General features: G+C 35.1%; 1 protein-coding gene across 4 annotated transcripts in view; it reads left to right on the forward strand.

The window, feature by feature from the left end:
- The window catches only part of N4BP2 (NEDD4 binding protein 2), a 66,863-nt gene extending 39,508 nt beyond the window's left edge, over window positions 1-27,355 (forward strand). For 2 of the 4 annotated variants that reach the window (XM_031943299.1, XM_031943300.1), the window contains 10 exons: window positions 1,074-3,454; window positions 4,242-4,327; window positions 4,901-4,946; window positions 6,274-6,470; window positions 8,905-9,023; window positions 10,478-10,616; window positions 13,225-13,413; window positions 18,996-19,164; window positions 25,808-25,931; window positions 27,102-27,355. In XM_031943299.1, the coding sequence (XP_031799159.1) occupies window positions 1,074-3,454; window positions 4,242-4,327; window positions 4,901-4,946; window positions 6,274-6,470; window positions 8,905-9,023; window positions 10,478-10,616; window positions 13,225-13,413; window positions 18,996-19,164; window positions 25,808-25,931; window positions 27,102-27,147 (3,496 nt within the window). In that variant the 3' untranslated portion in view covers window positions 27,148-27,355. Of the gene's footprint in view, window positions 1-1,073; window positions 3,455-4,241; window positions 4,328-4,900; window positions 4,947-5,267; window positions 5,347-6,273; window positions 6,471-8,904; window positions 9,024-10,477; window positions 10,617-13,224; window positions 13,414-18,995; window positions 19,165-25,807; window positions 25,932-27,101 lie in introns of those variants that run through there. The other 2 variants (XM_031943301.1, XM_031943303.1) reach the window with 2 other exon arrangements.
- The last annotated feature ends 381 nt before the right edge of the window (window positions 27,356-27,736 follow it).

Consider the following 27,736-nt stretch of genomic DNA (forward strand, 5'->3'; position numbering starts at 1 on the left):
ACTGTACTACTTAGCTGCATCATTATCCATTTAAGATATCCCTACCAGTTTAACAAATCTATGGACTGGCTATCTAAATGACTATCATTGTCAGTATGGTTGCCATAGTTCATCCATTTGCTTGTTCCTTTGTGGATATTAAGTCTGAACTCTTTTCAGTGACTGTGGGTCTTGTTTAAGGTATTCTCAGGCTTGATGAAGTCGGCATAATGTCACCTGGATGTGCATCTGGAGATTTCATATATAAAGAATCTACTTTCCATTTAAATTATGTGCTGATCATCTTTCATCATGGTGGCAAATAGGTTTAGCAAGGCTATATCTCACTGTTTTATACTTTGTTTATAATTAATAATCATCAAATAGTTGCATAGTATTCATCTTTTAGACTTGCATCTTTTCAAATGGTATAATTTTAAGTTTGCATGGGAGATACTTGATTTTGTAAAACTTTAAGAACTCTCAAATCAACTAGTTTTTTTCAGATCAAGTGTGGATGATGTCATCTTGTGTTCTTTAAATAATGACAAAAATGTGATATATTGTAAATATCATTTGAAAAAAAAATTATCCGAGCCTCCTTAAGCCCTTTGTGGAATACCAACTCCTCAGCCAACATTTAAAACCTTTGACAGTCTGAATCTTAACTATTTTTTCCCACTGTCTATAGTGTTGTAGACTATTTAGACTTCTTAATCAAACATTTAATTTATTTCTGTAAATTTGAAAAAGCTGTCCACTATGTCTGGAATACACTCTTACACAGTCATATTTTGTTTTGTCACAATTTTTGTAGGATAAAGCTCCAGTTACACATCATTCATGCAGCCTTCCCCTCACTTGTTAATGCTTTCTCTCTTTTAGTCATTTTTGTCTGTTTTGTCTCTTGGCGTAGAATATATTTGTGTACCTCTCAGACAAGGATTATTTCTCTCTTCTTTCTACATTCTTTATATTTGTTTTACTTAGCATTATACCTTGTGCAAAGTAGCTATTACTAAATATTTATTTGATCTAACTGAATGAGAAATTCCTTCTTAGAGTGTATAATACTTACATTTATTGTTTTTCAGCCTGAAAGACTCAGATGATTATACTTGTTTGAAAGAAAGTGATCTTTCCTTATCTTTGAAGCATCTTGAAATAAGTGAAGAAAAACTTAAATTGGGGACCAATATTTCTTCATTTCAAGAAAATATGAAGTGTTTTCCTATAGTAGATTTAGAAAAAGGAAAACAAGAAGTAAGTGCCATCGAACCTTATTTTCAGAAAACTGCCATTCAGGAATCTGGAGAGCATGAATTAGCGAATTCTGAAAATAAAGAAGTATTAGATGAAAATGATGCAGAGGAAGAAGATGTAGATCTATCTCCTGAAGGGCGAAGTATTAAAATAGATACTTCCAGGTCTGGAGATAATATTATGATAAATACTACTTTTAGTGAAGGAAACCAAGACGCCAATCGACTTTCAAAGAAAATCAAGGTCCAAAGTGAAAATTATGGATGTAGTGAAATAGCTGCTGACCCAGAAATAATAAATGAAACACAGTTCATGACACAAAACAGTTTGATTTCAGAAAAGTCCCCAAAGCTTGAATTACTCAATTTTTTTGGTGACTGGCCAGTTGAGAAAACAATGGGTCAGAGGATCAAGAGGAGCAAAAAAACTGAAAAACCCTCCTCTGTACAATGTAACCGAGAGTGCCCCACACTTGAATCCTGCTTGGAACCGGGCAGCGATGGGCACGTGGCCAGGTCTTCTGCCCAGCAGCAAGGACTCTCAGAGGAAAGTGGCCAGCGGGGGAAGACTGCCCAGGGTAACGAGGTTCTAGAGCCTTTACACAACTGCGCTGAACATGAGGCGTCTACAGAGGGCGATAGAGAGGTGCCAGAAGCACTGGATGAGGCTGAGTGGCCTTCCTCAGATTCTTTAGCTCAGAAAGAAGCGAGAGCAGGACTTCCCAAGACCTGTCCCAATGAAGCTGCTCATGAGTCTGAAAGGAGTCAGAGTCTGAGCGAGACAGCTTTTAAAATAGCAGATGCCTTTTATGAGGTCTTGGCAGACCATGAAGACCAGAGGAACTCGACTCAGGAAAAACCTGACATTTTATCCTGTGAACTTACCAATGAGGATAATTGCGGGCCTCCCTTGTCTCTTACTTTTACCTGTGGGGAGGCCACTGCCTTCCAAGGGGTGGAAACAAAAGTTGCACCTGAATTTCCAGAAGGGAGGACTGAAGATTTATCTTTTCTTGATGTAAACAAATGGTCCCAAACTGAGCCGAAAGATTTTGCTCTTTTGTGGAAAATAGAAAAAAAGAAAATTAGTGTTTCTGATTCAATCAGAGTATTAACAGGAAAATTAGATGGATTTAAGCCAAAAGATTTTAATACTAATATCAAATCAGATATTCAAGAAATAATTCCATATAGGGTAATGTATGATAAAAGTACATACGTGGAAGAAAGTGAACTTACGAATGCTGACGAGTCTGAAAATCTAAATACTCTTTGTAAAATTTTTGGTTCTTTTTCATCTGAAGCACTGAAAGATTTATATGAACGGTGCAACAAGGACATTATTTGGGCAACGAGCCTTTTGTTGGATTCTGAAGCAAAGTTATGTGAAGAGAATGAGGAAGAAAGTTTACCAGAATCGGATGATGATACGCAAATCGAGCAATTTGATGTAAGTGCATATTTGAAGGAGATTATCAGCCATGGAGGGACTTCCAGTTCCAGTACACCAAAAAATGGCCTTGGAACTGGCATGGATCACGTTGATAAACAGCTTAGCCATGATGAAGACAGTAAAATCCCTGGAAGAGCAGACATAAAAGATATAAATACTGAGAAATCAGAATTAGTAACAAGTATTTTATCTAGTATTGTCAGAGGAGTAAGACATACCCATGAATTGCCTTCTAGCAGCAAGCAGACAAAACTTTCTGATTCAGATAACATTGAACGATCAGTTTTAGATATTTCAAAAAATAACTTAAATGATATAAACTTTAAAAATATGAATGAAATAGATGGGGCATCTTTAGCCACAGAGTTTGGTTCATGTTCTTTACAGGTTTTGCCTGATATTTTCAAAACTACGTCTGATACTTTAAATGAAGAAACTGGCATTATTGAATATTTTGAAGGAAAGAAAAATGAAAATCTTATAAAAAATGATAAGAAATTTCAGGCGCTTACAGAGGGATGTATTGATGATGATAAGCCAGAAATGGAAAAAATTGTATGTGCCAAATCACCAGCCAATTTGGGAGGAGGAATTAATGAGGAAAGTAAAGTGCTTCACTGTGAAGGTGACAAAGCTGAGATTTTGAATTCCACCCCAACAAAACCTAAACCCATGAATATAGACTGTCTGGAGTTGGCATTACCTCCTGAATTGGCCTTCCAGCTCAGTGAATTATTTGGGCCTGTTGGCATTGATTCAGGTAAGAAATATACAGGCATATGTGTCCTTAAGAGATAGTTATTAGATTGTCTTTTGGCCATATTGTTAAATTTTGAAAATATTTATTCTGGTTTGAAAAATGGAAAGGTTAATTCTAGTGTACCTTAACTTGATACTTTTTAATTGCTTTTATATTGTGGAGAATTTAAAAAATAATAATTTGCTAGAACTTTGAAATAAGTGGAGAGACGTTATATGCTAGTGGATAAAGAGCTGACCACAGAACCAAGAGCTCTTGGGTTTCTTCTGACAATTTAACCTGTGGCCTACTCAGTTCTCTTAACACACTCAAGAAATGATGCCAAACCTCATTGGCAGAAGGAATAACCTACATAGAATCATAATATATTTGTGTGATTTGTGTCAGCTACCTATAATAGATAATTCTCTGTCGTTTAGTTTACTCTGAGGTAGAACTTTGTTTTTGATGCTTGAATTACTTATCCTTTTAGTTTTTAAGGCTGCTCTGTGTCATAGGCCAACAGCAAAAGGTGAAATGGAAAACATTTACTTAGAATAAAAATTTAAGATTAAAAAAGTGCTAGGCAATAAATAGGAAATAAGGGCAGTTGTATAAATGTTAACAAAAAATATAGGAAATCTTTTAGCATAAGTTGACAGTCTGTTAATAATATCTTAAGTAGGCTTAAAGTCTACACCAAGCTTATGATTCACAGGTAGTAGTCATTGACTCATTATGAGTTTGACATGGTTTTTAAGGGGAAAATAATTAGTGTTTTCTTTTTTTCTTTTTTTTCCTCCAAAAGGGTCTCTAACAGTTGAGGATTGTGTGGTTCATATAGATCTGAATCTGGCTAAGGTGATTCATGAGAAATGGAAAGACTCTATTATGGTTGGTAGGCTTATTTCTTATGGACAGTTAATTTTCTATCCGTTTTGACTCTTTAGTTTCCATTCATTTTTATAAAATGACACATTGTAGATTAAGCATGAAAGAACACCGAGATCTAGCCTACTGATTTTTCAGAGATGAATTAACATTTTGCTGCCAAGTCTTTTAGGGATGTTTTTTCTCTTATAAAAATGTATTGACTAGTTGATACCTTTAGCTACACATTTTGTCATTTTATTTCCTTAGGGAAAAAAAAGGAGCAGTTTGTTATTTTTAGCATTGAAATTCACAAAGACAGTTTATTAAATTTAAAAATATAATACTTAAAAATTTGCCAGAATAGCCATGGAAATGGAAAGTATCTTTAGAATTATTTTTATTTTTAAAATCATTTATTATTTATATAGTTATTTATATAGATTTTTAAAAGTCTTTTTTGCTCTTTTTGTGAGGTTGCTTCTTAAATGAATAAAGCTTTGTTTTATCCAGAGTCTAATATTAGAGATTATGTGAGGAAAATCCCATGTTTATTTTCATTATTTTCATGTTCTTTCATCTGCAAATTTTCTTTAGGAGCGACAAAGACAAGATGAAATATCACGTGCTCTGCATACTAGAGGTAAAACATTGCAATTCTTTTATGAATTAAAAGAAATTGAAAAATAATATTTTAAGCAGTATTTCATTTTCATAATTACTAATTAGGGATTTTTCAAAAACATTAAACATCAAATAAAATATTTTTAAAAAGAATGTTAAACTATCTTGAATGATGGTGGAGATTCCATTTTCATAAAACTAGAGAAGATGCTTAAACATTGTGTTATTAAAATTCTAGTTTTACCTTGATAGTAAATAGATTTACCTCTTGGCAGAAAAGATGTCAAGATTAAAAAAAAACAATATCTTGTCATAAATAATACAAGTCTTTAATTGAAAGGTGTCATGGATACAGATGTTTCATTTAATGTGCTCACTGAGAAGAACTACAAAAGCAGTGTAGAGCTCCTATCAATGAGGTAACCTCATAATCCTCAAGCCTTATTTAGTTCCAAGAAATCTTTTTTCTGGCTCTTCCTCCTTCTCCCTCTTGGGAGCCTTGTAGCTGCTCTCCCCTTTGATCTAGAATGTGCTTTTGCTTCACTTTTGCTCCCAACTGCCTTTCAAGCTTAGCTTAAGTGTCCCCTCTTATGGCTTCTTTTTAAAAACTCCCCTGTTAAAATGTGTTGCTTCCTCATCAGATTCTATCATATTTACGTGTCTGTGTATAATATTGAATCTCTCCATCCTTCTCCCCTCCAAAAGTAAGCTTCTTGTTGGGGGGGAACTCTTTTTTTTTTTTTTTTTTTTTTTTTTTTTTTTTTGGGTCATTGACCAAGACAGTGTTTGTACATGGTATGGCCTAAATAAATGTTTGTTTTAAATTGAATTGAGATAAGAGCTGTCTGTTCACATTCCAGTAGAAGAGACTAAGAAGGAACACAAGTAAATATAACAGAAAGTAGAATGTGAAGTGGTCTAAAGTTTTATGAAAGTTCAAAGGAAGGTAGCAGTCTCTTCTCAAGGGAAGCATCCAAGAAAGGGGAGAGGTGGGCTTTTACTGCAGGGATAGGGAATAGTATTCTGTTACAGTGAATTTTCAAGGAATAATCATATTCATCCCTTTTATATTTCTTCAAATAGGGTGTTAAAGTTGGACCTGGATACCTTTAGTAGAAATGTTAATTATAACTTTATATGTACTAAGGGTCAGCACTTGTCATAGATACCAATCTTGCATTCCCTTCCAAAGTAGATATGTTTTTATGGATATATTCTTATGTTTAGAGAGCGTATTCTAGAAAATTAAGCTAAAATTGCATTTTCTTTGTCAACTGTTCTTTCTGACTTTCTCTGAATTATGCTTAAATTTTGAGAAAAATCAAACTATTTTGTTGCTTTTGAAGATACTTCTATTGTTGGACATTCAAATCCTGATACTCCCGAACAAAAATCATCTCAAAGAACAGGCAAAAAACTGCTAAAGTGTCAAAATACATCTGAAATGCCGCTCTTCATGGATCATTGGAATACTCAGACTAAAAAAGTTTCACTCCGAGAAATAATGTCAGAAGAGATCGCCTTACAGGAAAAACATGATATGGTATGAATGAGAAATGATTTAAGCTATTATCTCAGATTCCAAGTAGGCATGTGACTGTGGGACAAAAGATTTTTATCATAATTATTAGCAATTATTTGGTCTTACAGTTTGTGATCCCTATAATAAATAATAAAGAGAATAACTAAGTATTTTTTCTTTGTTGTCTATTAGCAAAGCTGGGTTTTTGACATTCCCCTTGAATATAACTTTTATGACAACATTTCAGATCCCCATTTTTTTTAATCCTTGTATGGGGTTAAAAGAAATCTAATATTACAGTTGTTTGAGTTGTATTTGATTCATGTTTCTAAAGAAACATGGATAGATATTTAGAGAGAGTCAACCTAAGAATTGAATCCTTAAAATGAATTTTAATAAATATTTAAATCTCTTCACTTCTGAGATTAAATTAAATAAAACATTATTTTAATGTTTTCATTTTTGTTAGCACTAGTGTAATTTGAAAAGAACACACAAATTCTAGCTCATGGTTTTCTTTTTCAGAATCTGAAATTTAAAAAAAAATTAGCTGTTGTATGATCAACAAAGCTTTGTGTTCAATATTTTTCTTCATCCCTTCCCCTAGATATAAGCTTCTTTCTTTCAAATTCAACGTATTTTTGTTAAATGACCACTGTGTACATGGCATGGAGCTAAGCATTGGGAGCCAAAACACACTTCAGGAGGATATATGAAGAAAATCAAAACCAGAGACTAGAATGAGGAACTGTAGGGAGGGCAATTTGTATGTGGTGTTTTTCTACTGATTTTCTTCTGGTATCTCTGTCATCTGAATTAGAAAGCTGGTTTATTTGCAACTTTATATTTGCATAGAGTTGTTTTCCTGAAAAACGTTTACCTCATTCATTGAGTAGGTTGTTCCTTAGTTTCAGGAATTGAGGAACATCTGCTTTAGTTAAAAAAAAAAAAAAAAGCAGGCTCTTTGGAGATCAAGGATTACTGAATCAGTTAGCTTACTTGTGCCTCAGTTTCTTAATTGAAAGATAGTTTGGTTACTGAGGTGTCCCATCCAATTAAAAATCTTCAGTCCCGTTGATTTTTTCCTAGATATATTTAGCACAGTTTGCCCCCCGTGTGGTCTATGCTTGCTCTTCCAGAGAAACACTTTCTGTGTGATAAAGAAAAAAATGTTACTTTAACATGAACAGAATTGTGTAAAGAGAGCCATAATATTGATAATTTAATGACATAATGAATTTTAAATTCATTAGGAAGGTCATTAGGAATTCATTAGGAAGGTTAAATTCATTAGGAAGGAATGTCATATTGTTCCAACAACTGATGTTATTTTACCATGAGATTAATTTAAAAACAGCATTATAATTTGTGTTAACCTTAAATGTATAACATGTGGAAAGTTGATGGGGGTTTTTATATATATATGTATGTATGTAGCTTATATAGCTCATTTGTCAGAGTGGAAAGAAGGTTATCTTTTTTAGTATGAAAAATAAAAAACCAGAGAAACCCAATTCCATACCACGATTTTGCATTTCATATTAGTTGTTGCTGTTGTTGTTGTTTTTTTAATGTATATGTATTAGGTGTGTGTGTATAATTTTCCTACATGTTATTTTCAAACTTGTTTTGCTGGTCTGTGCTTACTTGGAAATTGTTCTCTTCTGTACATTTTAAAAATGTTAATGTTAGCCATATCTTTTTGGTATGGAGAGTTTTTTCCAAACTCTCCTCCTCTAAAATGTAAAAGGTAAAAACAGAAAGAGGAAAAAAAAAAACAAGACTTTTGTATCAAATAAGCAAAATGAATCCATGTAGTAAGCCATGTCAACAAATCTTCAGGTTCTTTCTGCCTTTAGAATCACTAATTAGGAAGCATCTATTTGGGGCACTGTATAGTCACAAGGCACTTTTTTTTTTGCTGATGCTGTTTAATTTGTTAGTACACAAAATGAAATGAGGGACATTCCTGTGTGCTGTTGATTAACAAGATTAAGAAAGTTGATCTGTAAAGTGAAGGAGTCTTGATGGCTTCCTAGGATGATCCAAATGTAGTAGCATAATTTTTATATTGTTGCTTTGAAAATAAATTCAGTTTGGTAAAAATAGATATTAAAAATAGTATCTAAAAAATAAGAGGTGGCAGGAATGGAATGTTTCCTCATTAGGAATTCTCCACAGTATTGCTATCATAGGTCTAGCATTACTCCCTTGCTAAAAAAAGAGAAAAAAACCCCTCATAGTTACTAAACCCGAATTTGCTTATTTGTATATCCTACTCATTTAGGAGAATGATAAAGATTGCATATGAATAATTGCATTTTCATATTAGTAATTATGGCCATTAATCAGCAGCAAAAAAATTACATTACTTTATGACAACCTCTGCTTCAAAATACTATTCTCTTAGATCAGAGCAATTAGCAGTAAGGCTAATTTTGTGTTTTTGGTTTAGAAACAGGTACCATTTGTGTTTGAAAAAAATTGTGCTGCAAAACTGAAGGAGAAGCAACTCTTGAAGATGTTCCCAACCATTAACCAAAATTTTCTGATGGACATTTTTAAGGACAACAAGTAAGAACTAAAATTATTTTCTACAACTCCTGATGTAACTATATGTGAAAGATACATGCCTTAAATTTTTTATTTAATTAAAATGGAAATTTAAATCTACATTTTAGTGTAAGGGATAGTATAGCCAGTTCTCGAAGAAATCCTATAATGCCTTAAGAAAAAATTAGATGAGTTTACATTATGTGTATGTTAATGAAAAAATATTAGGCATATAATTACCCAAAGAATAATCATTGATTTGATAACAGCACTGTTTCTGAAAATATGATTTCACCCTGTTAAAGATTACCTTATTAAAGATTTTATTATTTGTAGTGATAAATTTAGATCAGTAGTTGTGTTAAATGTCTTGTTATTTCCAAGGTACTACTAGGTGTCCGAGATAACAATAGTGAATTATGGCATAGTCTCTGCTCATGCCCTGCTGTGGGGGAAACATTTACAGTGTAGTGCAGGGGTGGGAAAACTTTCCTGCCAAGGGCCATTTGGATATTTATAACATCATTTGTGGGCTAGGCAAAATTATTAGCTTGAGAGAGAGGTGGGAGGTAGTTGTTGGCAGGTCCAGATCAAATGATTTTGTGGGATTTATATGACCCATGAGCTGGATGTTCCTGCCCATGGTATAGGGTATAATTACACAGTGCTATAGGAAAATTTGAGAAAGGAGAGAACTCCTCTAGCTGGATGGTCAGGAAACACTTCTCGAGGAAAATGGCACCTAGTAGAGCCATTAAGGAAGAGTGGAGTGGAAATGTTGGGAGTACAGTTTAGGCATAGGGATGACCAATAAAAAAATGTGGCATTTGGCAAGCATTTACTCGGCTTGGTTGAGCTGCAGAAAGATTCATTGTCACCAACACCACACCTTGAAACAAATTTTTTGAGACATCTTAATACTTGCAGGTCCAACAGCTGTGGAGGTGATAGTTGCCATGGCCATATTTTCCCTTACAGATATGCCTTAGTACTGTTGTAATTTAAGTTTGTGTCAACCCCCACATAAGTAAAAGAATAAAACCCATAGTTTATGAAAAATGCTTTCTAACAATTATTTTATCTTGTTAAATGCTTTTGCTAAAGAGCTGAGCCTATTGGCTAATTCTTTAGGGAAAGCATCCACTAGGATGGATTCTTTAGCTCCAGGGTTAGTAGGGATAGCTGTCCTCAGGGTTACTTTTAGAACCAAACTGCCAGTGCTAAATGGGTTGGGATGGTAGCTCAGTGGAATATTTTAAACAAAGAATAGAAAAGAGCAATAAAAGATAAGATTCTTTTGTATCATCTTCTGAAACTTTGGCTCTGTATTTATTTATATACGTGTGTTTATAATTATATTTAGTGTTTATGTTATTCTGGTTCTGCTTGTGTTTTATAGGATGATGATTTATTGTAATGCTTATTTTAAGTTGTATTTTCCCTTCATTAACAATATTTACATTTTAACTCCACAGCTACTGTTTAGAACAGACAGTGCAATTTCTGAATTGTGTCCTTGAAGCAGATCCTGTAAAAACTGTTGTAGCTCAAGAATTTATTCATCAAAATGAAGCTGCCTCTTCTTATAATACGCCGAAGTCTAAGGAAAAAAAGGTATAGTATGGTCTGCCTTAGAGCTGATGTCAAAGTCATTAACTTCTTTCTTTGCTATTGTAATGAATCTGTGATGTTGTCTGTGGGGAATCTGACAAATGCAAACCAGCACTGAAACCAAGGCCTGCCCCATTGTAGTTGTCTGGCCTGATTTTAGTGTGAGTTTTCCAGAGGAAAACATTGTTTGAATGCAGAGACAGACATAGAAACATATTTATTGAAGGTTAGAGGTCCTTATGCCCAAAAGACAGATTTTGTGAGTTACTTCGTTTTAATCTAAAGTAAATTTGCAATTAATCTTGTCTTCACAATTGACAAGTGGATTGGTAGGGTACACTTTAGGCAGGGGGGTGACCAACACAAAGTGTTGAATTTGGCCCCTTGTGTTTGGTACCAGAGATGCAGGATGAGCTGTCATCACCAACTCCATACCTTGCAGCAAACTTTAGAAGAAACATCAGGAAAAAGAAAAGGAATTCCAGGTCCTAAAGTTCTAGAGTTGAGAGTTACCATGACCACATGTAATTTAAAACATTTTTTATTACTATGTTTGTTTTCACATTGTCTAAGTTTTCCTCCTTTTCTTCTCTAATGTCATCCCATATAGGAAATCATAATTTTTAGAAGAAGAAAAATCAGCAAATTCAAATCATCATTTTAGAAAAAAAATCTAAAAATGCATAGAATGTTTCACTCTGTAGACTTTTTTGTCTCTGCAGTTGAGTGAGGAACAGTCTTTTTGTAAATCTACAACATCCACTTTTGGTATTTTTGGGTGGTATTCTGTTTACATTGTTGTAGTCATTGTGTTTTTTTGGTTTTGCTTTTATTCTGCATTATTTCATCTTAAGTTTTTCATGCTTCTCTTTACTAATATTTCTTTTCTTATAGCTTAAAAGTAATATTCTTTTATACTTATGTACCATAATTTAACCATTTCCCAATCAGTTTGCATCTACTTTGATTCTAGTTCTTGGCTTATCACCAGAAGTACTGCTATAAATATTTTAGTATAGATGCAGATTTACTTTTTGTCAATGGTTCTTTCTAATCCTTATTTTAAAAAAATCTTTCTAAAAACTATTTTCTTCTGGAAACTGAATGGATACCCATCAATTGGAGAATGGCTGAATAAATTATGGTATATGAATGCCATGGAATATTGTTCTTTAAAAAATGACCAGAAGGATGATTTCAGAGAGGCCCTGGAGACTTACAGGAACTGATGCTAAGTGAAATGAGCAGAACCAGGAGATCATTATACATGACAACAAGATTATATGATGATCAGTTCTGATGGGCGTGGTTCTCTTCAACATTGAAATGATCCAAACCAGTTCTAATTATTCAGTGATGAAGAGAGCCAGCCACACCCAAAGAGAGGACTGAGGGAACTGAGAGTGGATCACAACATAGCATTCTCACTCTTGTTGTTTGCTTGCATCTTATTTTGCCTCTTTTTTTTTTTTTTTTTTTTTTAACTGGTTTGATTTGATTTTTCTTGTGTGGCATGATAATTGTATAAATATGTATGCATATATTGGATTTAACATATCCTTCTATGTTTAACATGTATTGGATTACCTGTCATCTAGAGGAGGGCAGGGGAGAAGGGGGTGAAAATTGGAACACAAGGTTTTGCAAGGGTTAATGGTGAAGAATTGTCCACGCGTATGTTGTGAAAAATAAAAAGCTTTAATAAAGAAAAAAACTATTTTTCTTGCCCTTGTGATGATAATGAGCCTAATAATTAAACCTTTATTTGATTTATGGATCTTGTATTTAGAACTGATAATTTTTTTTTAGAACTTAGTAAAGAACATATCTTTAATGTGTTAAGATATATCCCCCAAACTGGACAAAAGATCTATTAGTGACCTTCATTTTCTAATTTTCTGTGTACAATCCAGGAACTGGAAACAATCTGACTTAAAAATTAATGTATCTTTTTCTGAGCAGAAATGTGAAAAAAGCCAAGACACATTTAGGTTTTTTTTTAATAACTTTTTCTTGATAAAACATATGCATGGGTAATTTTTCAACATTGACCCTTGCAAAAACTTCTCTTCCAACTTTTCCCCTCCTTTCCCTCCACCCCTTCTCCTAGATGACAGGTAGTCCCAAACATGTTAAAGTATATGTTAAATACAATATTTGACCCTTGCAAAAACTTCTCTTCCAACTTTTCCCCTCCTTTCCCTCCACCCCTTCTCCTAGATGACAGGTAGTCCCAAACATGTTAAAGTATATGTTAAATACAATATATGTATACATATTTCTACAGTTACGTTGCTGCACAAGAAAAATTGGATTTAGAAAGAAGGTAAAAATAACCTGGGAAGAAAAACAAAAATGCAAGCAAATAATAACAGAGTGTGTAAATGCTATGTTATGGACAACACTCATTTCCCAGTGTTCTTGGCTGGGTTGTAGCTGGTTCTGTTCGTTACTGATTAATTGGAACAGATTTGGAGCCTCTCATTGTTGAAAGATAGCCACTTCCATCAGAATTGATCTTCATATAGTATTGTTGTTGAAGACACACTTAATTTTTAACTAGAAGCTGTGCAGAGTCAAACTGCTTAGATTGTTATATATTTTTTTTTAGACAAAGAAATCCAAAGAGACAGAAGATATACCGAATGATCCATCCTTCCAGGATTTTGAGTACCCCAAGTATGATGACTACCGAGCAGAGGCGGTTCTTCACCAGCAAAAGAGACTGGAGTGCTATAGCAAGGCAAAAGAAGCTTATCGCATGGGGAAAAAAAATGTTGCCACCTTTTATGCGCAGCAGGTAAAATGGGTGTTAATGGGTGTTTTCTTTTTTTTTTTTTTTTTTTGTTTTTTTACTGTTGCTATTTTCTAAATATCTTTTAAGCAAAAAAAATTTTTGTATCAATTGCTTCTGGTTTCTTTGAGATGAGATAGTGGATGGATCATGAAGAGGGAAAAGAGAGAAGGGCTCCTCCAAAAATGGAGAAGAAGCAATTTGTATAGGGGATTTGGAGAGATTCATGCTAGTGAAGGTGGGTCAAAGCTTAAATTTGTGGGAAGGAGAATTTTGGAGAAATTGAGGAACATTTAAAGGAGAACAATTACTAGGCTGAAGTACTGGTTCAAATTCTACTTCTGGGTTGAAAGAAAGCCAGTATAAGGGCCAATTGGAGAGGACATAAAAAAGGAGTAGAACCTGAAAAGAAAGATAATGAGAAGTAGTTCACTAGACCAGCTAGTTAAGTGTTTAACCAGTTGGTTAAGTGGAATAGTTACAAATTAATTGATAGCATGGATTTATGGGTCAGATGAATTGGTGGGATTTATTATGCTAGGCTTAAGGGGATCTGGTTGTGTAGCTGAGGAGTTGTTGTGTAGAGATGATATCTTATTTAGAATAAGTTGTGGGTGTTTCTTTTCCAAAACACAGCCAGGTGATAAAAGAGTTCAGATCTTTTATTGTGTCCTTCAATATAGCTCGGTTAGCTCAGAGGCCTATCTCTCTGCTTGGTTCCAAGAGCCTCCGCCCGAATGTCTCCAAATCCAAAGGTTTGTCCTTCTGACTCCTGCCAGCACCAAGGTAGAAGATACAATACAATCTCTCTTGCCTCGAAGATAGGGCTTGTAGGCTTTCTTGCAGAGTGCTCCTCTCTGACTCCTGGGAATGCTCCCAAGTAACTCTCTCAAGAAACTTTCTCAAGCTCTAAGAGCTTCCGGTATATATCTGATCTCCCAAATGTTAACTCTGCCTTCTGGAGGGAGAGGGATTCTGGGTTATCTCCCAGAGTGCTCTCTGGCCCCAAGGGAGGTGTGAATTCGGATATCTCATACTAAGCCTGAAATCTCCCAAACGTGTGAACTCCACTGAGTACTTAGATATTTATGAGCTCTCTAAAGGTGTGAACACAAGCATTGTTTCCATTAGTTGTACTTAATACCTTGTTTTAAGTTCTGGCCCAAAATATCTCCTTCTAAGATCAAATCAATCATATTGAACCATGCTAAATTAGATAATTATTGTCTCTATCAATTCCAATGGCTTAACAGTTTGTAAAGATTCCAACAAGAAGTGATAATTCTGATTTTAAAAATCCTTTAATCCTTTTTCTTTTTAAGAAAGCTCAAAATTTCAACCATTATGGAGATTCAGAGAAATTTTGCTGTGACTTTTTGTATTTCTCCCTAATATGAATTTGTGTTCCGGATATAGGATGGTCTCCCTTATGGAGAAGAAAGTGTGGAAGGGGTGGAAAACCTCTTATTCTGTTGATTGTTAGGTAGGACATTTCCTAAAGCAAATAAAAATGAGGCTTCAGTGGACAAAAAAGTAATCTGATGTGGAAGGGTATCCCTGAGACTTCTTGGGAAGAAATTCATGGCTCTGCATGAATACTTTTTCAGAATAAATAGGATAGCTAAAAGATGATGAGGTGGGGGAGTATTGTAGATTGAACAAGTGAACTAATTCAGGAATGAGTGCAGGGAAACATGGCATAAAGTATTTTGAAGGTCACTGACATGGAGAAAGAAAAAAACATTTTGTCCCAGATTAAAGACACATATTGGGGAAAACAGGACAGGTCCTATAGGATTAAAGAAAGGCATTTGTTGTCCCAGTTTTTTTAAAAGAGGGAAGAGAACAGATGTAGGAAAACTACACTAGGTCCGTGAGCCTTCAATTCTGGGACTATCCTAGAATGGATCATCCAAGAGCAGGTTGGTAGATATCTAGAAAAGGAAGCAGTGATTGTGCAAGAACCAGCCGGCCATCCCAAAGTGAGCTTCATTCACCTTTTTTGGACAGGATCACTGAACTAGTAAATGAGAGAAAAGAGTAAAGTGTGTGTGGTTTACCTGAGTTGTAGATTAATTTTCTCGTTCGTATTGTGGTGGAGATGGAGGCAGGGGGTGGGTAGGGGGCGCGGATTCTGGTCCAGTGCCAGTGTGATGGGAGACCTCCTGTAGAGTATCCCAGGGATCTGACACGCTCCTGGACTGTTGAACATTTCTTCATGCCTTGAGTAATTGGGTTATTTATCAGTAACTTGATAAAGGGATGACTGCTGTGTTCTTCAGATTTGCAGACTTCAGATTTGCAGATAAGGTCTGCTGGAAAGGATAACAGAAACAGTGACAGAATCAGGATTGAAAAAAGATCTTGGCAGACAAGAGCATTAAGTTGGACCTATTAATATTAAATTCACTGGGGACAAACACAAAATGAGCAGAAAGTCATTTTCATCAGTGTGTGACGGGGTGGCCAGGTTTTAGAAGACTTCAAGCTCATTCTCATGATAAAGGCATACTTTTGTATAGGACTGTGAGGTATACTAAGGGCTTTACAAGTATTTCTTCTGATCTTCATGCTCTTAGGAGGTAAATGCTTTTGTTACTCCCATTTTATAGAAGAGGAAACTGAGACAAAATAAGTGACCTGTCCAGCATCACATAGTGTCTCAAGCTGGAATTGAGTTCAAACCTTCCTGATTCTTTAATCCAGCACTCTCTTAATGTGATGTCGCCTCTAGCAGCGCTGATACTCTCTGGGGGACCCACTGATCTCTTCTCTTGTGAGGCCTCTGCTGTCCTTTCTGGATGCCCGTGTTTAAAGGAAGGCGGTTAGGGGCTGAAGGAGCAGAGCATGGTCACCCCAGAGAAGAGGAGACTCCGAAGGCTGAGTGCTTCTTGTGTGAAGGGCCTTCGTGTGGTGGAGCAGGCGGAGACCAGAGCAGTGAGGAGATCGTGAAAGAAGGGCGGTGGAGGCTCTGGGTCGTTAACAGTCTGAGCTGTCCAGGACAGGAGTAAGCCACAGGGAGGGACCCTGTTGGGCACGGGAGAGTGGACTTTCCTTTGTGTTTGATCAGAAGACTCTAAATAAATTGAGGAAGTTCAGTTGTTTCAGTCATGTCCGACTTTTCATGACCTCATATGGACTTTTTAATAGAGTGGTTTGCTATTTCATTCTCCAGCTCATTTTACAGAAAAGGGAACTCGGGCAAAGGTTAAGTGATTTGTCCAGGATCACACAGCTAGTAAGTGACTGAGGCTAGATTTGAACTGAGGCCCTCTTGACTCCAGGTCCTGTGCTATATGCACTGTGCCACCTAGCTGCCTATAAACAAAAGTGTCATCTTATTGATGCCTCATATTTCCTCTCCTTTAAAATGGTTTGAGATTTTTTTTTTGTTTTGTTTTGAATGCCTTGTAGTTTTAGACCTGGATCTATTATTGTTTATTCTGAAAACAGATTAACATTAATAAATATTTATTTAAAGTTGGATATTATCATTTATGTGATATTTTATTGAATTCTTTTTTAAAATTTTATTTATTTTTGGCTGAGGCAGTTTGGATCATGTGGCTTGCTTAGGGTCACACAGCTAGGACGTGTTAAGTGTCTGAGGTCAGATTTGAACTCAGGTCCTCCTGACTTTAGGTTTGGTGCTCTATCTGCTACACCACCTAGCTGCCCCTATTTTATGGCATTCTTAATAATATATGTGGTATTAAAAAGCTGCCACAAAGTCCTTACCTCATTTTCTAGGAGCAGAAAGTGTCTTATCTAATCCCCAATGTAATAAGCTTTTGATATATAATTTGGTTGGAGAGGAGAGGTTATGGCAGCCACAAAATTATTTGATTGTTTTAGTGTCTCGAGTTAAAAAAAGTTTCTTTTTTTCTTCTTTGAATTTTGTTTTTTATATCTGCTACATTACCCAGACTATCTTTCCTCTTTGTTTTCTCAAAGAGCCATCCTGAATAAGAAGGTGGGCAAGGAAAGGTTCAGCAAAACAATAAATAATAAACCAAATTTAATTTTGTAGTAATCCAAAGCCTAGCCATCTACCTTTATAATGAAAAGAGGTATGCCATAATTCTTCTCTTAGGCCAAGCTTTTTGTGACTTTTTCATGTTTTCATTGTATATATTTTTTTCTGTATCTACCTACTTTATTTTGTTTTCCCATAAGTCTTATCTCTTCTTTAAATTGGTTATTTTATGGCAAAACAATAACCCATTAAATTCATGTATCACATGAAATCACAGAAAGTTGTTTAGTTATTAGTTATTTCTTTTATAGGTCCTTCTTATCAGTGATGGTGCCTATCAGTAACACAGCACCCCAAATTTGCCAACAGATATGGACATTTTGGTCACTTTCTTAACTTAATTCCAAATTGATTTCCACAATGATTGATCAGTCCATAGCTTCACTAGCAGGGCATTGTTGTGCTTATCTCTCCACAGGTTCTCCACCATTGATCATCTTTTGTCTTCTTTGCCTAGTTGTTGGATATAAAGTAAAGCCTCAGAATTGTTTGATTGAATTTCTCTTATTTCTGATTTGGAATAGTACTTTACATGGTTGTTGAGTTTGTAGTTCTTTTGGTCATTGTTTATTCAGATCCTTTGAACATTAGGGAATGATTTTGGTCTTAATATTATTTGTTGTTTTATATATATGTATATCAAATCCATCAGAGGCAGAGCATAGTGCATAGAGAGCTTTTGGAACGTCGGGCCAGGAAGACTATTTTGACTTTGGTGATTGCTTCAAACCATTTTTAGTTTAAGAATTCCTTCCCTGACCACAGTTATGAAAATTGCCTTATTTGGTTCTTTACAGTGATAAGAACTTTTGCTATTCATTGCTATTCAAATTACATATTCATTTTGAACTAATTGTGGTATATGGTGTAAGATGTAATAATATAATTTCTAGAAAACTGCTTTCTTGTTTTCTTAATAGTTCTTGACAACATTTCCTAAATAGTTTTTATTGTTCTGTTCATCAAACAGTATAGTATCAGAGAATATTAAATGCTAAAATTTGAGGCAGATACTACTAATCTTTAACCTATGAACATTATCATCTCTTCTGAAAAAAAACATTCCTTGTTGCAGCCAGAGCCCCCTATTCATTTTAGCCATTGATATTATGGCTTTTTGATTATGATGATAGAGGTTTGCAGGCAACAAACAAGCACAAGAAGTTTTAGGAAGAATGTCAGCCATATTCCTTGAGATTTCACCAGTGGCTTTTGTATTTCTACTTTTATAAAGGAAAGGCCTAATGTCTAATTCTCGGGTCAGAAATATTTTGTTTCATGGGGGCAGAAGTATGGGTTTGGATTGTATCTATATGGTCTCATGCTGTTTTGCTTTCCTAATTTAGTAAACATACAGCAATAAAACAAAAACAACCGTTAATCATTTAAGTGAGTTTTATTAGCTCATTAAAGATATTTAGTAGTGTTTTTAATTTTAGGTTCGTTTGTCTTGCTTCTGTTTTTCTTGTGGGTCCTGTTGATTTTTTCTGTTATGTATTGCTAAACAGAAAAAAGCCATTTGTCTCAGCTGGTGCTATATTTGTAATTAAAGGGCAGTCTCCATGAGGAGAAGATGAGAGAAGCCAATCATCTTGCTGCCGTAGAGATATTTGAGAAAGTCAACGCTTCCCTCCTGCCACAGAATGTTTTGGACCTGCATGGACTCCACGTGGATGAAGCCATAAATCACTTAATAACTGTATTGCAGCAAAAAACTGACGGTAACTATTTAGTTATCACTTTTCAAAAAGAAAGTGATGATTTTGCTTATCTTTGCATATTCAAGGAGGAATTGAAGAAGATAAATAGATAAGAATAGGAAGAAGAAGAAAAGAGGTTATCTATTTATATCCTTAACTATTTATATTTATGAGAAATAAAAAAGAATATCTTTTCTAAAGAACAAGGTAGGATGTTTAAAAAGTATGATTAAGTAATTCCATATTATGACAAAAGATAAAGAGGAAGAAGCACTTAGAAGTTTGAAAATTACAAAACCATAATGAAAAAAGAAAAAGAATTCATCTTTAGTGGTGGAATTGGGTAAGTCTGAAAGAAAAGGCAATCCTCTAATGAATGTGAATAATGGAACAGTAAGTTTGGGTTTTTTAAAATATTCGATCACAACATGATGACATAAATGAAAACACAAAGTATCGTTATTAAAGTATAGCTTATTCATGGAAAAATTAGGATAAAGAACAGGTGGAGAAGTCAGACAGGTACTGAAGAGGCCTCCTTGGTGGAGCTCCCCACCCAGACACTTTTCCATGTAGTCGGAGTCTCTCTTGTCACCTGACCACTCTTCAGAGGCTGAGGTCACTCCTGCAGTCAAACAGCTGTAACGCTTATACAGCATTTGGTCATTTCTGGAAGTTGGAAAACGGGCCTGGGCATGCTGGTATAGAAAAAAGAGGTGAGACATTGGGAATGAACAAACATCGGTTTGGACATTGGAAGTTCTTTGGAGGATTCGCCAAAGACAAATGTGACCAAAGGGAATAGGCCCGAGCTGTCCTCGAGGCCCCCGTGCACAACCCTTGAGCTGTCACAGCCCTGTTCTGGGCAGCCCAGCGTGCCCATGACTGGGGCCGCAAGCTGTGAGCTCAGAGCACCAGGCTTGTACCGCTTGGCTACATGGGGCACATGAGGTCTAGGGCTCCTACCTGAGGTCGCAGGGTGAGAGCACCCCTGTCTAACCTGGCCTCACCCAGCTGATTCATTCACCCAAGTCAAAGATAGATAAGCAGGGCAGATGAAACGTTTGCTCAGCTTGTTCTAAAGCAATGCCTTAAGGACTTCTGAGTTTCTCCAAAATGCATTTTTGTGACAATTCTGTAATTTTCAGTAATCGTGTCGTGTCCTTTTCATTTCCACTATAGCAAAGATGAGTGAGATTTTTTGACAGTTCTTTTCAAGTCACAGAGAGTTATAGGTTTATAGACATTAAGAAATCCTGGACTAGAATACATAGGAAATGCAATCAATGGAAGGTCAAAATAAAGAGAAGTGAATGTTTCCATGTACGCCCAAAAGGACTACTTTTCAAAAAGGAGTCACTGAGTAAGAAAATAATGCAAGCTTGTAGTTATAGTGAGGTTTCTTATCAAATTCTCATAGGTCTTCTTTGGGACTAATCTTATATGTTGTAATTTTGTAACATTTTTTCTTTTTAAATAATTTTTTGACTACTTAATTATAATTTTTTAGTTGATAATTGTTTTTAAATTAATTGATCCCTCTTTTTTAACCTCTTTGCTTTCAATTGAGCAAAAAAGAAATTAAGCCCATAGTTGCGTAGTTTGGCAAAGCTAATTCCTATATTAGTCATATTCAAACATCTTTGTCTCACTTTACATTTTAAGTTTATTACTATTTTATCAGGAGGTGAGTATTCTTTTAGACTTATCATTGGGCTTATTCTTTTGGTTTGTAATTATATTGATTAGAGTTCTAAAGTCTTTCAAAGTTGTTTTTCTCTGTGACATTATTATCTGAATAAATTGTTCTACATCTGCATTAGGTCATAGAGGTCTTCCCAATTATCTCTCAAATGGTTCATTTCATCGTTTCTGTGACCCAATAATATTCCATTAAAATGATATTCCACAATTTGTTTAACTGTTCCCCAATAGGAGAATTACTTTAGTTCTCTTTCAGTTTCCAATTTTGGCTTTCATGAAAAGATCTTATAATTATATTTGTACACATAGATCTTTTTCTTCTCCTTTTTTTTGGGGGGGAGGGGGCAGAGGATAGACATAGTAATAGTATAGTGGTCAAAAGACCATAGTTATAAATTGGTTTTCACAGTGGCTGTACCAATTCATGGCAATACCAGCAGTACACAAGTTTGGTTGTTTACTCCAAATTCCTCAAGCATTTGTCATTTTCTTCTTTGTCAGTCTTCTAAGTGAGGGGTGCAGTTTTTTAAGTTTTAAGTTTCTCAAGTTATTAGTGATTTGGAACATTTTTAATATGATTTATAGCCTGGATTTCTTCCTTTGTAAATTGCCTGCTCATTTCAGTTGGGAAATAGTTCTTATTCTTATAATTCAAAGTGTGTGTGTGTGTCTTTTTTTTGTTTTTTTGTTTTTTTGGTAGAATATAGTAATACCACTTAGATAAATTGGATTAAAAATTGAGCTCAAAGAATTTTGAACAATGATTTGTAAAAGTTGTCAAAGGAGTTAACTGTTTGAGTGCCACAGGTATCTTTTTTATCTTCCTATTATTTTAATCAGTGACTTTGATGGTAAACATGTTTGAAGACATAAAATTGCAATCAGAACAGAATCAAAAGTGAAAATTTATAATCATTAAAATTCATAATAAGAAAGGGGTGGGGAGACAAAGGCATTAAGAAAAAAAAGAGAGGCTGAAATCCGTAACTTAAACTTGCATAAGATTTGTCTCAGCCCATGAAGTATAAGAATCTCTTTAAGATGAAATTCTGAAGATATAACGCAGAAATAATTTCAGTAAGGGAGAAACAGGGAACTGTCAAAAGAGAATCTTATGGCTACACAGGGAACTCAATAATGTGAAGATGAAGCAAAGAGACAAGGATAAGTCAGAAGCCCTAATGTTCAGAATGAGCTTTAGTAAACAAAACAATGGTCACAATAGAAACGACAGCAATAGTTTAAATTGGAAAAAACCAAAACAACTGAAGAAATGTGGCAAAATTACAAAGTACTTTAAGCATGGCTTGAATAAAGAGATACTCCTTTGCATTGAGTATGGAACAATGAATATATGATGAGACTTTTCTGATGTACTTTTGGTTTGCTGATTCCCTCCCTATTCCCTTTTAAATTTTCTTAAAAAAAAAAAAATCATTTCCCCATGTGTGATAGATTTTGACAAGAGGTAGAATCCTAGGAGAAATTGTGAGGTAGAAAAGAAGATATGACAGTGTTTTGTTTTAAAGAAAGATCATTAATAAAGGAGTCAGAAATGTACCCCAATTTTTTTAAATAAGTAAAGCCTATAAATTATAAAACAGTCAAGTGGTTTTTGATTTTTGGCCAAATACTAGAATATTATTGAGTGGTTTATGAATATTTAGAAAAGTGTAGGCTGAATCATTGACTCATATCTAGAACTGGAAGAGACCTCAGTTCATTTAGTCCAAAGTGCTCATTTTATAAGTGAGTACACTGAAGCCCAAAGAAGATATATCCTTAACCAAGGAGTTTATTAAATAGAAGAGTGACATGGTCAGACCTATGCTTTAGAAGCTCTTTGGAGCTCTGGGGACAATGAACCAGGGAGGGAAAACTTGAGTCAGAAAGGCTGTTGGTCTAATTGTGTTATACTTAAGAGATGTTTGTTAATTGATTGGTATGAGTTTTGTTTAAGTATCAAAAAGAATCATAGATCCACATTCAATTTAGCACACCCTATCTGTGTTGAGTTGGGCAAATTAAACCTCTCAGGATTTTGATTGTCTTATCCTTAAAATGAGAGTTAGATTAATTCTAATTCTAAATCTAAGATCCTAATACAATAGCTGTTTGTTTGTTGTTGTTTTTTTTAATACTGGGTCTCCCTATCTTTATCAGTATGAAAGTACTGGGCTCATTTCCACTATTAATTTCTTAGGCAAATAAAAATCATGAACAAAAACGTGAGTGGCAAATATATAGAGGACTGAATCAAATTTATAAGAATACAAGCCATTCCCCAGTTGATAAATGGTCAAAGGATATAAACAGTCACTTTTTAGATGGAGAAATCAAAGCTATTTGTAGGCACATGGGGAATTGCTCTAAATCACTTGATTAGAGAAATGCGAATTAAAACAGCTTTTTAGATGCTGCTTTATAGCTATCCAATTAACTAGTAATAATAGTACTGATCAATAAAAAGGAAAGTGATAGATGTTGGAGAGGATGTGGGAAAATTGGGACAATACACTGATCCAACCATTTTGGAAAGAAATTTGGAACTATACTCAATGGACTATAAAATTATGCATATATATACCCTTTGATCCAACAGTATCACTACTAGGTCTGTATTCAAAAGAGATTATGTGCAAAAATATTCATAGCAGTTCTTGTGGTAGCAAAGAATTAAAAATTGAGGAAATATCCTATGGCTGAACAAACTGTGGTATATTGTAATGGAATACTATTGCGCAATAAGAAATGATGCACAGGCAGATTTCAGAAAAAGCTGACAAAGTCTTGTACAGACTGATGGAAAGTGAAATGAGCAAAATCGGGAAAACATTGTAAACAACATCAGCAATACTGACTGGTGATCAACTATGAATGACTTGGCCTTCCCTTCTCAGTGAAACAATGATTCAAGACAAGTACAAAGGATTCGTGAAGGAAAATGCTATCTACATCCAGATAAAGAACTGGTTCGTTCTTGTGTTGTTGTCGTTTTCCTTTTGACCTGTTTCTTCTTTCACAACTGTTACTAATATGGAAACATATTTTATATTATAACGCAAACCACACACACACACATATCACACTATAACAAACTGTCTACTATCATCAGAAGAGAAGAGAGAGAAAAATTTGGCACTCAAAATCTTATAAAAGTGGATGCTAAAAAATGTCTTGACATGTAATTGGGGGGGGAAATACCATTTAATTTTTTTTTTTTTTAAGAAAAAAGTAAATGAGTTGAACTGAAAAATGTGAAATTCACCTGTGTTTGCCTCTTAGTGTAACTCACTAAGGATTGTGAAAATTTAGAAGAACTGGCTCAGACAAACAATTGAATTCCATTTCCATCTCTCTGCCTGAAATGCGCTCTCCCCAACCTATGACATTATATGTGTTTCTTCAGGTGCTGCTTTCTCTGTGAAACCCGTCGCAATCCATTTCCTCCCTTTGCTCCCCTTCCCACCTTCTCAATTCAGTCTGCCAATTTTGTTATCTACATCTGTTTTGTCTCTCCATCCATCCATCTATCCATCTATTCAGCATCTTCCCTGCTTACGTTGTAAAGTACTTACATTCCCTAAAGGCAGGAACTGTTCCACTTCTGCTGTATGTCCTCACAAACATTGCACAATCTGTGGCACGTAGTAGACACTTAATAGTTGTTGCATAATTGATTGATTAAGCCTGTATTGCCAAGATTCAATCAGCTAAGTTCAATCAGCTAAGCCTTTCTTTGTACGATGAAAACAAGAGGGGAATGGGAATACTTCACCAGAAGATGGAGTTAGACCAATTAAGAATATGACAGGACACCAAATAGGCAGGTGAACCCTGGGAAAATGAGTCCAGGAATCCCAGGATTGTGGGTGAAGGAGAGAAAATCAGTTCCTAGTAGATAAAGAGTTAGGGCCTGGACTTGGATTTTCATTTGGTACAGAGCAGCATTTCTTAAACTTTTTCCAATCCCTTTTCATCTGAAAAATTTTTATGGGTATGTAGGTACATATATCTATATGGTATATAGGTGTACAAATCAGACATTTACAGATAATAAATCATTTCTCACCTCACTCAGGAGGCTCCAGCTGGAGTGTAAACTTGAGGATGCGGCGGATAGAGCGGAGCCTGGGCCCAGTGTTAGGAGTTGGACACTTTACTGGCTGTGGAACCCTGGGCGAGGCACATCATCCTGTGTGCTCAGTTTCCCTATGTTAATGATTTCAGTTTCCCTATAGTAATGATTACAGCACTTGCCTCCAGACTTGCCATGAGGAATATCTAAGCTAATAATAATGAGCACAGTGCCTGGCTCATGGTGTGGTATAGACACTAGCTGCTATTACTCCACTAAAGATGACTCGAGGGAAACAAAGGGCTGGCCTTAACTCAAGAAAGCTTAGATTCAGGTCCTGCCTCTGAACTGTGACTGACTCCCTTTTAGTGGCCTAATGTCAGCAACCTTTAAAAAATAGCAACAGGTCCTGGCACAGTCCAAGGGATCCCTTGGAGTGCTGCTATTAATCAGAGCAGTCCCCACGTTCCTGACAGATGCTATAAATCTGTTTGTTGTTTATGGCTGAGCCATTTCTGTTGTGTCTGACTCTTGTGTGACCCCATTTGGGGGTTGGAACAGGTGTTGGCCAGCTTACCTCTGGGAATAAGTGATGCTCCTCTACTTCGGAGCCAAGGGGAAGAAAAAAGAGGTTTAAGAAGAGATGATGGAATGACCTCTCCTTTATTCTTTGAGTTTGTATGAAGATTCACTGTACATAGAATTTGGATAAAACATGGATTATTTTAGTGCAATTATTGGGGGGGGGGAGGTTGTATGGGTTATTATACATCTCAGTAATTGAGGAAATAATTTTTAGATCCGTAAGTGTGGATCTGTTATATCTATCAAGAGCTCCCCTATAAGAGTGCATTTTAACGGTTGTCATTCCTTTTGTAACAGAGCATAAGCAGAATGGTGGTAAACCATATCTCTCTGTGATTACGGGAAGAGGAAACCATAGCCAGGGAGGAGTTGCTCGAATCAAACCAGCAGTCATTAAATACCTCACAAGCCACAACTTCAGGTGAGCTTAGATTTCTGTTACAGATAATGAAACTTGGTTATGCCATCAGGTAAACACCGATATTTGTTCAAAACAGGTGCTTGTAATACTTAATTGATATTAACTATCTTAATCCTAATAAATTGCCACAAATTATGCACATGAATAAGGACAGGAGTTTATATATGTTTTTATATTTCATCGCTCTTCCATTTTTAGCCAAACTGCAAATTCAAGAACATATATGTTGTTTTAGGTAGATTGTAATCTTGCAGAGAAATGTTTTCCATCATAAAAAATTAAGATTGCACCTCATTATTTAGATTTGCTCATTGCTTTTCCTATATTTTGAACATACGTATTTATTGACTGAAATGGTGAAAAAAGATGAAAAAATCTACTTAAAAGATAAATTTTCAAATTAGAGCATTCATCAGTGTGGCAAAATTGTCACTTACTTCTTTGTAATAAAAATGTCATATTTGTACTAAAGAATATAGAAACATTCATTTTGAGAGTGAAAAGTAATATTTTAGAATTAATTTTGGAAAAAGGAGTCATCGAACCAATACATAGTATCATTAAGTAAGAATCTTTCTTACTGACTAATGCTACTGTTTACTTTTCTATTGAACAAAGTTCAAGTTCAGCAGGATCTGAGGACTTTATTGCTTTCGTCTTCCTGCTAGCATTGACCTTTCCTCAGCGACTCCTCCTGAGGACTGACTTACCTCTTATTTGCAGACAGTTTAATACAGATAGTAATGATCTTATCCTTAAGAAAGCAAGTGCCTGTTTATTCCTTCCTGAATGTAGAGGTATTGGCCTTGGTAGTTGAAAAAGCAGGATTCAGGCTTGGTAGTTGAGAAAATAGAGCTTAATTAGCAGGTATTCAGGTAGAGATGCTCCTTCTGTTTCTGAATTGTATTTAATTTGACATTAAGTTACAGGGACTGATAGCAAACAGTCAAAATCAGTGATCTTAGAATCATAGAACTTGATGATTTGAAAGGAACCTTAAATTTAGGTTATCTAATTCTTCACTTTTTACATACAAGGAAAATATCCGGTGAACTTAAGGTGGGTTAGATTCTTTCGTGGTTAGACCCTTAATATCTTGAATAGAGGTAGTTATACATTTTAAATCTCTTACAAAGCTGTGTTTTGAATCTATTCCTTCTTGTTTTACAGGTTCTCTGAAATTAAACCAGGGTGCTTGAAAGTTTTACTGAAGTAAACAGCTGATTTTTGTTGTTTTTGTTAAAACTTGTAATGAAACATTTGCAACATTTGAAATTGACTTTACTGTTATACAAATATTTCCTTGGGAATACTTTCCACTTTTACAACGAAATAATTTGTGATGTTTTTCAGAACTTGAAAGAATCTTACTTTTTTACTAAGTCTAATGCCAAATATGTTGCCTATCAAAGATGAAAAAAAAATACAGCATCCTTATTGATTACAGAATTTTAAAGAAAGCTATTATTATCATTTAAAAGTTTGGTGTCCCCTCAATTCTACTTTTGGATAGAAAATTAAAACTTTGTATTGCTATTTTAACATTTATATAGTACTAAAGACGTCCAAGTAGTGTGGAGAATACTAGAAGGCATAATTTCCACTCATCAAAGTCTTATTTAGAACAAACATATTTGAATTTGATACATGAGTCAAGCATCTTCTTTGCTGTTGTCATTGTGTCCTACCATATACCAAATGGGGCAAAAGGGGACTACTGTTATTTTTTCTGACTCGTGGGACTTCCTTTGCCTTTTTCCTGTGTGTACCATGTGTGAAGAGAGAGTGGGGAGATAGGGAAGGAG

This window comes from Sarcophilus harrisii, chromosome 6 (genome assembly GCF_902635505.1).
Source record: "Sarcophilus harrisii chromosome 6, mSarHar1.11, whole genome shotgun sequence".
Classification (NCBI taxonomy): Eukaryota; Metazoa; Chordata; class Mammalia; order Dasyuromorphia; family Dasyuridae; genus Sarcophilus; species Sarcophilus harrisii.